This window comes from Protomyctophum bolini, assembly GCF_963924005.1.
Source record: "Protomyctophum bolini genome assembly, chromosome: 4".
In the NCBI taxonomy this organism is placed as follows: domain Eukaryota; kingdom Metazoa; phylum Chordata; class Actinopteri; order Myctophiformes; family Myctophidae; genus Protomyctophum; species Protomyctophum bolini.
Genome location: NC_137865.1, coordinates 39,511,240 through 39,526,338, shown reverse-complemented (window position 1 = coordinate 39,526,338; position 15,099 = coordinate 39,511,240). Strand labels below are relative to the sequence as shown.

At 41.7% G+C, this 15,099-nt stretch overlaps 1 protein-coding gene across 1 annotated transcript; it reads left to right on the top strand.

Annotated features, from left to right (window-relative positions):
• Window positions 1–243: 243 nt before the first annotated feature.
• On the top strand, window positions 244–9,235 carry LOC308314043 (carbohydrate sulfotransferase 1-like; the record flags this gene model as incomplete). The annotated part of the gene is made up of 6 exons (XM_080761426.1): window positions 244–375; window positions 3,069–3,491; window positions 3,638–3,851; window positions 4,089–4,315; window positions 7,325–7,542; window positions 8,899–9,235. Exons 2-6 carry the CDS (start codon window positions 3,138–3,140, stop codon window positions 9,233–9,235), a joined length of 1,350 nt encoding a protein of 449 aa, XP_080617552.1. The 5' UTR covers window positions 244–375; window positions 3,069–3,137.
• Window positions 9,236–15,099: the final 5,864 nt, after the last annotated feature.

Sequence of the window (15,099 nt, the reverse complement as noted above, 5' to 3'; positions counted from 1 at the left end):
GCGCTGGGTCTGTTGTTTGTTGCATATTATACACTCCGATCTCAGACTGACGAGTCAACGTTTGCGATCTGGATGTTCAAATTCAAAATGATTTCCCTGGTCCTTTTGGAGGCAAAACCTAACCTTTTAATGTTCTGATTTCTACCGCGCCGACTGGCTTTCACACATACCGGTGTTACGCGTGGTTGTCGCTCGGCCGACAGACAGCTCACAGCAGCATCCTATTGCGCCTCCAATAATGTTGTCTAGACTGCAAACAGATGAGTCCTGCGGTGACAATAATATCAAGGATTTCTGGAGAAAAAATCATTCATCTCTCGGTCTGTGAGGCAAGCATTATCAGCGCACCTGACCAAGTCGGCATAACATTGTGAGGTAGGTATAGGCCTGCTATTGCCGTGTGTTATTGTTTTTAATTGTGGCGCTTATCGGTAGGTAGGTGAAATCAAGTTCACACCCTTTAAATGCATTAGATGAAAACAATAAAAACCAAAATAATATAGCTCTTTATCTTTATATTGGCCACGCATTTAAGTCGACGTTAAGCATGCATGCAAAATAATTTGTTCCAATGAGATTTTCGGATTGGATTTGTTAAAGAAAGAAATAGCTGGAGATATGTACTGTAGCGGTGTAGCCTATATAACATTTTTATTGCGTATAGGCTAGAGGTTTTTTTTTTACGTGGGGAAGTTAAATGCTTCTACAGGCAACATGGGCAATATTGTTGTGTAAATATTGTAGCTACCGCGGATTTTCTAATTCAAGTGCGGTTCCCTGCATTAATTCGCTGCAAACAGGACCGTTGTTTTTGTTGCACTGCGGAACGACACCACACTCGACTGAGGGAGCTCGATATATATCGCCTCCTGCATCCTCCCATGATCCCGTGCACATATGCGGCTCCATCCCCCATACTGTAGGCTGCATAGGCTACACGCGTCTCTCTGGCGTTATCACCAATGGATGTATCTTCAAGCCTACAGGTGCTGCCGTCAGGCTGTGGTGACTTATGATAATATTATGTCACCTAATGAATGCAGGGATGCCACTGACAGGGATACAATAGTGGGTCATGACTGTGTATACTACAGGCTATATGCTGTCATGAATTGTGGATGGCTGGATGCCCATAAAGTTTACATTAGCCCTATAACATTTTATATTGGGCAATTGTTCTGTCTGTTAGTGTTTAATTAATGTGTGCCAATGTTGAATTCTTGAGATAATATTTTCTATCGGCATAACCTCTCTTTTTATGTTAACAGCCTATTATTTTAATGAAGCAGGAGGTGCAAAAAAACGTTATCCATTTACTGATTCACTTTCATCTGCATATAAGTATAGATCTGGCAGTGATTTGAACCGATCTTCATTTCAAGGACCCCCAGGTTTGACCTGAATTAGGCTACGGAGTACGGACCCCCATTTAATGGCATTTCTATCTCTGGGACCCCAATGTATATTGTAAAATCAACTGAGTGTACAAATGGACCCTAACGCCTAACAGGTCCATTTGTTTCCATTCTCATTTAAAACTAATCATTTGACTATGCATGGCTACTTTATGTGCCACTGATGGTGGACTGGCCTGCAGCACACTGACTCCCAATTCAGACTAAAAGTTTGTCCTTGTAATTGGCCTTGAACATAATTCTAATCTAGGCAAATACAGCATACATGCAGCCAATATGAACTCCCGTCTCCCGCAGTTTTAACATCACATGCTGGTTAGCAAATAAACAAACAAACAAACCAACAAATAAATAAATACCATGCATGTCATATTTGGGCATCTGTATAGGTGCACATTTTCTTTCTAAATACAATAAACACAAAATGATTGTATATATGATCCTGCGGTTAGATTCTTCTTTATCAGTATAAGAACCTGTATGAAGTCATGAATAGTGCAGAAATCACATTTGATCTCTCTCTGCCAGTTATTGCCCTGAAATAATTGTGACACTTACCCCCCCCCCTTTCTTCTTCTTTTTTTTTTGTTGCAGTGAGGTGTTTTTCTCTGTTAGCCCTTATGTACAATTGCCATTTATTTGGCCTGTATAGATGGGCAACATTCCCAGCTCAAGAGAATGAGATCCATGATCAAATATATAATTAAATCCTTCTGGCAATAACACACGTAAGCTACTTCTGTAGGCTAATCAATACGACATTGAGGAGAAACCTCCCTGGTGACATTGTCCATCACATTGCATGTTATCAAATATCAATATTCACGTTTCTTATCAGGAATATGTTTTATCATTTATCAAGGCTCAGTTAATCACACAAAAGTATTAATTAAAAAAAATCCAATCTCCAAGCTTCAACACGTCATAACAATCAGAACCATAAACTTGTATGTCTGAGTTATATTAAAGAACTAAAAAAAATAAAGATCCTATACCCGCGTAGATCTGTTATTTTTATTTAATGCTTAAAACACCAAAAGGGTTCCCGTCCTAAATAGGTTAAATCAAAGCAGCTAACAATATGTTGCATCGCGACACATTGTGAGTTTTTAGATCGGCTATTTTTGAGTGGTGCAACTACTCCTATAGACAACTATGTGTGTCCCTGGGTCCCTGGCTGGGTCCAAGCGTCACTGTTGTGCAACCTAACACACACACACACACACACACACACACACACACACACACACACACACACACACACACACACACACACACACACACACACACACACACACACACACACACACACACACACACACACACACACACACACACACACACACAGGTGTGACCATACAGTACAGTGGCAGTACAGTAGGCTACAGTAGCAAACAGTAACTGTCATTTCTCTGTATGGTCTGGATGTTCCAGGGACCCCCGGGGACCCCCACAAGGTAACTAACGCGTTCCTGTGGGTCTGGAACTTCCGGGGAACCCCTGCGGACATCCACACAGAGTTGCACCACTCACTTCACACGGGTGTGATTTTTGCAGCATGTTTAACAACATTTGTACAGAATTTCAAAGATATGATATGAGTCAATCTCACATGTTAACATCAAGTCCCCATGTATCTCTCCGTCTCTCCAGACCTCCATATTTGCCCTCTTCCTCTTTACAGACAGTCCCGTGGCGTCTAGATGAGGCTGTCCGCTCACCATGCAATGTTCCTGGAAGTCCATGGTGCTGTTAGCGTTGGCCTCAATAGCCATCCAGTACACAGCCATTCGTACCTTCTCTGCCAAGCCCTTCAGCTCACTGTGCTTCCGGGGGGGCCCAGGGCGGGATTTGGCCCCTAATGGCCCCGCCGTCAACTGTGGGGTCGGGGCCCTGGGAGGGCCAGGACAAGAGATGCTGGAGGGTTTAGATCAGGGCTGCGAGGAGCCCGTCACATCCTCCTCCTCGTTCTCCACGCCGCCCTACAATGCAAGCAGAAGGGTGCACGTTCTGATTCTGGCCACGACCAGGAGCGGGTCCTCTTTTGTGGGGCAGCTCTTCAACCAGCACCCTGAGGTTTGATTATTTATTGGTGGTAACACACATGCTGTACAGCATTTTGTTCACTTTTCGATATTGCCAAGCACTTAGTCAGTATAGGCTGTTTTTAAAAGTGCTCCATGAATCAACTCGACTTGATTTGCTCCCTCCCTCTGCTTCAGGTCTTCTACCTGTTTGAGCCTCTGTACCATGTCCAGTCAGCCCTGCTCCCACGCCTGGCCCACAGTCGGAACCCCGCAGAAAGGAGGGTGATGCTGGGAGCGGCCAGGGACTTACTGAGATCGCTCTACCACTGTCACCTCAACAGCCTGGAGAGTTACATCCGACCGCACCCTGCCAACCACTCCACTGACAAGCTGTTTAGAAGAGGAGCCAGTAAGGAAGATATTTCAGTAGCTTCGCTCTGCTCTCCTCCACCACCCCTCAAATAATGTTTACATTGAGTTTTGGGGTCTGACTCTGCTTTCTATCAAAAGTGGAATCGAATTTCCTAAAGATCCAATAACAGAATAACATTTGCAAACGTAAATAATTGTCTCACAACAAAAATAACAAACAAATCGACCTGTACGTCCATTTGCTTTGTATTCATAATAACCCTTCCATCCGCAGGCAAGGCTTTGTGCTCCCCGCCGGTATGTGAAGCCCCCCTGGGTTCCCTGGAGCAGGCCCTTGTGCTGGGGGACGAAGGGGAGTGTGTGAAGCGCTGCGGGCCACTGAACGTGTCGCTGGCCGCCGAGGCGTGCAGAGAGAGACGTCACTTAGCCATCAAGACGGTCCGGATTCCTCACGTCAGCGACCTGAGAGCCCTCGTGGAGGATCCCCGACTCAACCTGAAGGTAGACAACCAACCGGTTCCTTTTTCCGTCCAATAGAAATAGAAAAAGACCCCCTTGAGCCTCGGCACAGGTCTCCACCAGGACAATAGCGTTTGTGATGTTTTGAGTAATATATATTATTATTTAAAAAAACACGTAACAGTGTATTTATAATGTTTAGTAGTGTGCATACATAGTTGTACACAGATGGGTGTAGATATAGATGAAAACATGAACTGGCCTGTTATAGCGCTATCATGAGGCTAATATATGAATGTTTTTAAATTACTCAGCCTAGTGGGAATTCTTCAAGATTTGAGGAATTTTCAAAATGGACCAATCCTGCAAACTTTGGCAGGCAATCTTAGCCAATCGGGATGGAATATGGGAAAGCGGACAGATCTGTGTTGATCACATGACTATGGAGATAGTGTATAACGTATGGATAAAATGTATGGATGTATGGATAAAATGTGTACGAGTAATGTACAGAAATGTGTTTAATCGGCCTCATAACCAGCAGATGTTAAAAATACAGGGCAAAAGTATTTCCCTGGCCTCTAGGCTGGTGGAGACAAAAAAAATACAGACTTTGATGGTTAGAACAGCTTACTTATACAGAAGATGGACCGATCAGGTGATATTTCTATCCGTCAAGCTGTTGTATTGACTGGTTTCCATTTGGCTGTTTGACTGATCTGTGAGTCATTCTTTCATCCATCCATTTTACATCTGCTCAATGAGTGAGAGACTGGCTCACTTGTTGACGGATGGCTCAATGGGCTCGATGCACTTGATATCGATTGAACACCAACCACTACACCTCAGACGCAGGTTAGCACACAAACGATACGCTTCCCCACACACGCACACAGACTAGAATAGAAGACTCTCTTTAGTCTGTGAAGTTCTAAATTGATACTATATATTATGTACAGAGGGTCACGGTTATATATTGTAGCACTATAGACCAGGCTTAAAATGTTTGTGTGAATTTTACTCTGGCGGTTGTACGTAGACCTTGAATTGACTTTATTCTTGGGAATTGGACCTTTGGGGATTTCAATCAATGCATCAAGAGAAGAGACAAGGCAATTGGTGTGGGTGTTGCCTTCTACTTGTAGTGAAATTGAAGGGGGAAATGTATTCAAGCAGCCTACAATTTAGCATCAACTGCCACCTTTGTGGAAAACCTGATAGTCAAGTGGTTAGGGCATGTACCACAGAGGCTCTGATGCCTCGGTTTCACACATTACTGACTTTAGTCTTCCTGTGACACAAAATGCAGATTGCTTCACTGTTGCACTCGACCAGTGCTACGTAGCCAAATGTGCCAGGGACCCCAAAGACAAAGACACAGAGAATCGGAGTCAGGCAAAAAGGAAATGTATTCACTCAACGTTAAAGGACAACTTTAGTTTTTTTTCAACCAGTGCCCTTTTTGTGTTTTAAGCATTATGTAGCTGTTGAAAAATAGCAGATCTACAAGCTCATAGCTCGGCACCGAGTGCCGCACTATGAACTTGTAGGTCTGCTATTTTAGAAAAATCGTGAAAATGTGCCGCAAACCTTTTAATATATATTCTTTCAGAGCGAACAACATATTTTGAGATGGGGTCGGCAGCCAATTACATATAATTCTAGGGGTCCTTGACTTGAAATAGTTTGACAACCACTGACATAGAAACATTGTTTTTCAGAAAACTGTCAGGATTTAGAAGACATTTGTAGAATCGTACTCACCCATCTCACCGGTTCTCAGCAGTTTATATTGGCAGCTTCTATTGACCGTGATTGTGGAGCAGCTGGGCTGATTGAGATCAGCCACACCTGAGCTGGCTGCTGGCTGAGGGAGATGCCCCTACATGATGTCGTGCAAGGGAGGGACTAGAAACCAGAGGAACGTGTGCCACAACAATCACATCACTAATATTTGATCACATTGAGGCTGGTGTCCCTATTTTGGGCAAAAGATTGTCCAAATGTCTCCATACTTGGACAAATAGATGCCTTCAATTTATAGTTGTTTTACGTCGTGCGTTTTAGTCGATGTTTTGCATTGACGAAATTGAGAGCATGTAGATCTTTTCGCAGCATCATATGACGACGGAAAAATCAGGCTTGTGTGGTTTTTAGAAAGGCAAACTGCACATTCACATTTTTCCAATTTGTCATAATAGGTTCTTGATGATTATGGGGATTCAAGGGTACAGGATTAAACTGAATTTTGGAGGATGAAGTTCAATGAGTTCAAAGTAATTTAATCTACCCGATGACCTGCATCACCCCTTCATATAATTGGTCCTCACTAATGTTCGTGATAAAATACCACAATTTTCTTCTACTCTGTCTGTGTCTCATGGGAGGGTGGGCAGTTCAGAAACCCATCCACCAGTGACATCATCAAAAATGTGCTATTTTATCATGATCATTAGTGAGGACCAATTTTATGAAGATAGGTTGAAACTGTAACAACAAAATACAAACATTTCCAAATTACTGTAACAACAAAATACAAACATTTCCAAATTACTGTTACAATACAGAAAGCATGTGACTAACAGAGCAAAGCTAGACGCACAAATCACTGTATAGCTGCTTGTAAAACATAATTGTACATGCAAACAACGTGAAACAAAATAATCTGCCATAAAATCTGATTACTAGAGGGGACAAACAGCAGTACACTGGAGCTGAAGACATTTGACTGACTGCAGGCAGCACAGCTGAAATATATATTGTACCGAATTGTAAGCACAAGGCAATCATGAAAACAAGAAACACTGGGGTAGGTGCTGTTTCACAGAATAATTAAACATGACCACTACACTGTGGGGGCAAAACAATGCTAATAAAAACACCAAAAGGAGTTCCCATCCTGAATGTGTTAAAAGGGAACATTCCCTGCGTTGACGATGACACGACGCTGACGGACGCCCGATGGCTAGCAGTGGAGCTTTGGCGTAATTGGGGGTGGGGTGCTCCAATGGTTATGATGACCATGATGATGGTGGCGGTTGTCATTCACAGGTGATCCAGCTAGTCCGGGACCCGCGGGGCATATTGGCATCTCGCATAGAGACATTCAGGGACACCTACAGGCTGTGGCGTCTGTGGAGAGCTACAGGGCGCAGACCCTACAACCTGGACCTGGGCCAGATCAACATGGTCTGTGAGGACTTCCTCAGCTCCGTGTCCGCTGGCCTGGCCAGACCCGAGTGGCTGAGGGGGAGGTACCTGCTGCTCAGGTGAGAAGGGGGCGTCACAGGGGGCGGGCGGTATGTTAACAACATCCAGATGGGATGGCCCAAATAATGAAATATCGGGCCTCTGGTCATCCTAAAAAATCAGACCCATCTGAACTGAGTGGTGCTGTACTTGTACTTGTACTTGTCCGTGCTCGGACAGTTTATACGTCGTCCATCCTGTACGTGACATTTTTATTTCCAGAGAATATACCCCCCCTACCCCCGACACTGGTGACAGTGGAGGAGGGATAGAGGGGTGAAGCAGCATTGACTGAAAGGACAGCAAGGGGCGTGTCGACAGCATGTGTGACTTAAATACCCTCCAGCCTGTGTGAACATTAGCTGACAGGAGAATTAATTTAATTCATTGGATAATAAATAAGAAGTGGCGGCCGAGTAAAGGACGTCTGTCCCTCCCTTTCCTGGCCACTGCTCCAATCGTCCTCCTTCTCCCTTCTGGCTCCCCGAGCGGTGTAGAAGGACACCCTCCTCCCCCTCAGTCACGACTGCAGACTCACTCCCCATTTTCCGCCGCAGTCTGAAATCTCACCTCTTCAGACTCTACCACATGCACCACCAACACTCCTCATTCCTTGTATTGCCTTCTGGTTGCCTATTTTTGGATAGATGCTATATGCTATGCAGCTATACATGTTCACATACGTACATACATTGTTTGGTTGACTACAAATGTTATTTATTGTTGGGCTGTATGTAGTCAGATGCTATTATTATTATATATGTTTTTCAAATTCCTTCATTATGACAGTTGAGAGGGACATGAATGACATTTTGTGCATATTGTGTCCTAACCGAATCAGAATCAGAAGCCTTTATTGCCATGACATGTAAACAATAAACATGTTAGGTTTGGTGGACAGCTACAGAGTGTAGTTACAACATTAGGACAAGTGCAAAGCAGGACAAGACATTGCAAAAACAACATGCAATGTTGCATCATGCAGTGCAATGAATAATGAATAAATATAAAGTGCAGACAGTTCAAGTGTTCAGGTCAGTTCAGAGCACAAGTCACGTCCATCTTACTCTGAGTGGGGATGGAGGGAGGATGCATTGAGGACTGGGAGCCTGATAGCCGTGGGGAAAAAGCTGTTGGCTCTTCACAGTCTTTAGGGAATGCAACTTCCTGCCTAAGGGAAGCAGGGCAAAAAGACTGTAACCACTTGGCTATCGGGACGCTCCAAACAGAAATATATATAAAGGTGTCACAATATAATGGCCCACGATCTATTGCAATATGAAAACATGATGATATGTATCATTGTGACGTTGTATATGTGAGCTCGAAATGTGAGCTTAGCTTGTTTCTCCTCTCGTCCTGTCTTCACTCCTCAGATATGAGGACTTGGCCAAGTCTCCTCTCCAGAGGACCAGGGAGTTGTTTGACTTCTTAGGTCTTTCCGTTGAACATGGCGTGGTGGAGTGGATCCTGAACAACACCCGGGGCAGCAGTGACCTGTCGGCCCGGCAGAAGTATGGCACGGTTCGGGATTCAGCGGCCAACGCAGAGAGCTGGAGGCAGAAGCTATCCTTTGACATTGTGGTCTACACACAAACAGTTTGCCAGCCCCTTCTGGACCTACTGGGTTACAAGACCATCTCTCATCCTGGGGAACTGAGGAACCTGTCATACTCCCTGGTTGAAGACAGGACGTTTGAGCCATTTTTGTAGCCGTTGAGGACAATTTTGTTTTTGGGAAACCAGCAGCCAGCCACTCTTCTATCGATCTATTTATAAATGATTTGACTGACTAATTAATCAGCCTGTTTGAAACGTCCCCAGCTCTATGGAGAACTGGATGTTTCTGTTGTTTTTTAGACTGACTGACTGACTCAGTGGTTCCCAAACGTTTTAGCTCAAGACCCAAAAAGGAAATTTGGGCCAGGACCCAAACTAGTGAAAATAGAAGATTTACAAGCTCACAGCGCGTCGTTTCGCACCACGATGTGAGCTTGTAGATCGGATATTTTCACTACTTCTTAAACATTTGTTTTCTAATTTATGGAATTTCTTGATTTCTCCATGAAATTACTCAAAGAAATCATTGCATTTTGGTTTTAAGTCATGAACATTATTTTCTTTTTTGGAAATGTTTTTCTTTTTCAATAATAATTAAAAACTAAAGGGACCCATAAAAAATTGTGTTTAGGAACCAGGGGACTAACCAGAGGTTCCCAACCACTGGTACTTGAAAAAAAAGGAGAAAAAAGACAAAAGTGGAATGAAATATTTATATTACTATACAGGTAGTTATTCTGACCAAACAATTGGTTGAAATAGACTATCCAGCCGTGCTGAAATGAGCATGACATGACATGAATTGATTAATCACATTAGAAATATCATCAGTTGTGCTGATTAGTGATTAGACAGAGTTTTGTCAGAGCAGCAGCATTATTGGCTTAGGAATGGAACAAAAAGGGCAGGTATACGCTCCTGTATTTTAACATCCGTTATCATGGTGGTACTTGCAGAGCCAAATAGTTTCTGAGGTGGTACTTCAGTCTAAAAAGGTTGGGAACCAGTGGACTAACTTATCCATTGATTGCGCCAGGAAACCACTCCAGGTCTGTTGGAAGAGCTGCAGAGGAGCAGCTGTGTCCATCCGTCTTCAAGTTGATCAGAACCAGGCAGTCCAGAATGTGTTAGTATTACCAGGGGAACCACTCCAGGTCTGTTGGAAGAGCTGCAGAGGAGCAGCTGTGTCCATCCGTCTTCAAGTTGATCAGAACCAGGCAGTCCAGAATGTGTTAGTATTACCAGGGGAACCACTCCAGGTCTGTTGGAAGAGCTGCAGAGGAGCAGCTGTGTCCATCCGTCTTCAAGTTGATCAGAACCAGGCAGTCCAGAATGTGTTAGTATTACCAGGGGAACCACTCCAGGTCTGTTGGAAGAGCTGCAGAGGAGCAGCTGTGTCCATCCATCTTCAAGTTGATCAGAACCAGGCAGTCCAGTCCATGTGTAAGTATTACCAGGGGAAGGTCTGATTATTGTCACGTTTTCCCAAGCACTTTACCATTACATTCTACCTTGAATGCCAGTGACATTAGGTTGATTATAAGTACAGTTTAGTATTTAATTTTTTTGCTATTGTTGATTCTTTTACTGATTATTTTGCAGGCATTCAATATAAGGTAGTGAAATGTAATTCCAATTTTAAGCTATCACAATTACCGTGGTTTCATTGCAAACCGACCACTAGGGGGCGAGCCAAATTAGTTTGCGAGGGTTTTTGAAAACCTTATGCCCATACCTAACACCATGACAAAATTCAAAAATTAGTTACCAAGTGCATAATTGTTATGATTTTTTACATATTAAATCCCAGTTTATAGGCATTTTAGCTAATTTTAGCCACCGTGGACGCCATCTTGAAAACGATGCCTTTCTGGTTGTTCGTTTTTCCTAAAGTTTTAGTATGTCATTTAGCACACCCAATAGTAACAGAATCCATTCTTTTATCAATCTCTTTTATCAATTAATTTGGTTTTCAACCATACCTATAAGTGTCTAATATTTGAGTCTGTGTAAACAGACCACTAGGGGGCGCTCCCAATACGTTTGCACAGCTTTTAAAAAAATCATTATACCCATACCTAACACCACGCCAAATTTCAAAAACTAGTCACCAAAAGCCGAAACTTTCCAAGTGCGCCCCCTATAGCAGAAGCAGTATTGTTTAATTGCTAACAACGCATACATTGTACTATGGAGTATAAATCCAGCATTAGTTGTCAAGTCACTATTTACAGCTGCTGACAGCCATATTTGAATCTCTTGGCCCCTCTGGTAATATTACACTTTGGATCAATCACTACCATACTATTTCCACCTTCATGAGGCAATTATCATTTCTTATGCATGAGGCAACAAATTACATTTACCCGGAAGACACCTAGGTGAAACTTATGTATCTTGAGAATGCTGCACTATTGACTGGACTAAACATCTTAATTTCATGTCTGTGGAACAAGAAGGCTGACCTTTTCATGACCACTAATAGAGAGAAACTTCCTTGAATGTCCATATCATAGTGCCGGCACTATAAAAATGTTGATTTTCTGGACAGCTGCTAAAAGTCAAATCAAGAACATAGTAAAAAGGATCCTATGTCATGGGATTGATTGACTGATTTGCTTATTGACAATGTTACAGAAAATACATACATTTATACGCCATTAAGGATAAAATGCAATAAAGATGTTGACAAGTTGTCACTTGTCAGGGAAGTATTCTGCGGAGTGTCTCTTATCCCATGACATGGGATCCCGTTTTCTGACAAAACGTGTGGTTTGACTCCGCTCCGTAATGAAGCTACAAAAACTTAACCCTAAGCTGGCTCTGGTCCATAGAGCCTTCATTAGAGCTATGGAACTGTTCTCTTCCTACGCTTGCATAAATGCAGACCAGCCCCTCGTCTGTAGCGTAAATATAAAAAACGTTTTTGTTTTACCTACTCACCAATACAAAGACGGTTTGTAATTAGAAAGCCTACATTCCTTAGTGGACACACTCTGAGACCCCCACCACATATATAAAATGCACCTTTTGGCCAGAAAGGGATTTATTTCTCCGGAAGGAAATTCTTGTCTATGAGATTTTTCTCTTGGCTATATCGGTAGAGGGCGCAGTGGAGTAACAAAAGGTTGTTTTTTTTTGGGTGGAAAAACAATCCCTTTCTGGCCAAAAAGTGCTTTTTATACATGTGGTAGGGGGCTCATAAGGGTAATAATAATAATAATCTTTATTGTCCCGAAGGATATTCGTCTGCACAGTCTGTTCAAACACCCACATCAAAAACAACACAGAGCACGGAAGCTCTTTCCATGAGCAAGTGATAAAGTAAAAGTGAAGACTCCTCCCCACTTCCATTTAGTCTTTACAGTCGCGTAAATATATCCTGATATAAATCAAAATAATCTAAGCATACAGTATATAGCTTGCTTATTAGCATAAATGGAAATGAAAAAATAAGACCTAAAGATGTCCTAAAATATATTTCCGTGAACGGAAATGACAAACAGATTTCTCTGACATCGGGAGGTGTAGTTCCAGACTACAGTATATAGCATTTGAGATTGTGGAATAGTGTCTGGCTACACGAGACTACAAAACATGATGTATACTTTTACACAACTCTGACAAGACTACAATAAAACTAGCTTAGGTTTTTTTTTATGCAACAATTTGGCAATTCAGTAGTGATTCATTAATATATAAAGTGAAGTATAGTCTAGAATGGATGGATGGATGTTTGAATGATTGGATGATTGAATGAAAGGATGGATGATTTACTGTAATTAGCAAATTCCTTGTGTAATTAATTGTTAATTGTTAATTAATTGGTTTTACTTTATTTTTATGATGGTACAGTAGACTAACCAGCAGATCATGTGCATCAATATGGAATTGGAGGTTTCCCAAAATGTGACTTAGCTTGAAGGATGGTGATACAAGCTCTACTTAAATGATTAATATGACCTAAGACTGGTACAAATCTACGTGAATAACATAGTGAACTCCTTGGATATGGTATATGTATAGTGAAAATAAGGACTGTTAATCTCTCTTGCTCGCAGAACTTTGTCTCAAAATGTGTATATTTCACCGCCTTATGATCACGCCTGTCTATTTTCCACCAGTGGAACAAACATGGTCTTACTACTTTGGAATGCAGGTCTATTTATTGAGTAGTTTATTTATTGATGGATGGATGGATCGATCTACTGACTGACTGACTGATTGATTGACTGCCCGATCGGTCGGTCAGTCTTTCAGTGCACAACTATTTTTGATATATTTGTACAGCTGCCTTAATGATTTGTGTGAGGAGAGATTTTGCACTACACCAGGCCTCGTTGCCTGAAGAGCCAGGGTCACCGTGACCAGAATACAGCACAAGGAGACACATTCTGAAGACCAGTAAAGTCTCATTTTCACTCAGTTGTCACACTCTGTTGTGCGATGGAATTGTGTAAGGCTTAACTGTCCGCAAGTATCAAGACACTGTATGAACATTCTCGGATTTCTCTTATAGGGACAGTCCAGAGTCACTCAGTTATGAAAATGTCCTAGATAGGTCTGTACCTACAATACTGTCTTTTCTGTGTTGTTTCAGGGGACTGTATAGGTATAGATTCTGTAAGTAAAACTTAGTTTGTGATGTGAACAGAGGTGAATGGCCAATTTCTCTTCCTCTGAATGGCCATTATATACAGAACAGCAGCAACACTGAGGCAATGGAAATGGTGCATCTTGTCAGATATCAATACCAATTTAATAGCAGCAACAACATATAACAGCTATATTTGATTTGCAAGTTAAAGTGCCCATTTCCAATTTCCATTGCCTTGAAATGTACCCACATTTTAAACAGCATGAAGCCCATTGTACTACATTTATATGGGCAATAGGAGTTTAGTATTGAGCAGTGATGGGTAATGGGCAATGATGACCAAAATCAAATCCACGAGGATAACGCAATAGGCTGACAAACACAATTGATCATAAATGTTTAGATGTGACATTTTATCAGGCTTTTTCCATGTAGTTAACGGTCTACTTATTTGCTGCATCGTAAATTCTGATAAAATGTAATGTTTACTGTACATCTGCTTGATTGATCTTTGTCTATTAACATAACAATATCATTGATAGATTGTTGTCTGTGTATCTTGGCCATACCTCAGTCCTGAATGACGTCTGTTGATTTGAATAAAGCAAAAGTTAATCTGTTTGTACCAAATTATTTGACATATTAAGGTTCTGTATGATCTGACATGTACGATAAAAACAACAATGTGCAATAAAACAGTGAATGTCGCCGTTTGCCCTGCATTATTCCAGCATAAGTATGTAATTTTAACACTGACTCAATTCAATAAATTGATTATTATAGTAAAACCTACAAATGGTTTACTGGGCTTGTGGATATACCATGCTAGTACATTAATTAGTAATTGATAACTATTCCCTTTACATTCCAAACACGTTTTTGTCCAGAGTAATATGAGTGCAACAGAGGTGCAAAGGTTCAAGTTCTGCTAACAGAATTAAACAAAATGATGGAAATGATTATGTTGAGCACATAAAGTAGTAGACAAATGAAAAAACAGGCCTACTGTATGTGCAGTAAATATGAAAAAAACAAAAACATACAATAATGATCAACCTAGTTTCCTCTAGCTTTGGTCCATAGCTCCAACGCCTTCATTAGAGCTATGTTACTCTTCTCTTCCTGAAATGTAGACCAGCCTCTCTTCTGTTGCGATAATATAAAGAACGTTTTACATACTCACCAATACAAAGGCGGCTTGTGTTATTAGAAAGCCATACTTTCCTTAGTTCTCTCTGTGGTGCTTTCACGTCCACAAGTCCATAATGCCGACACCTCTTATCTTTTTCGTCCCCATCTCAAAAAGAAAAACAAACAAAACACGAGATCTACAAATTAGCACAGTAATATGTGGTTAGAAACCACAAACTGACATTTGCAAGATTAGCTCCGGATAATCGCGCACACACAGACCAATTAA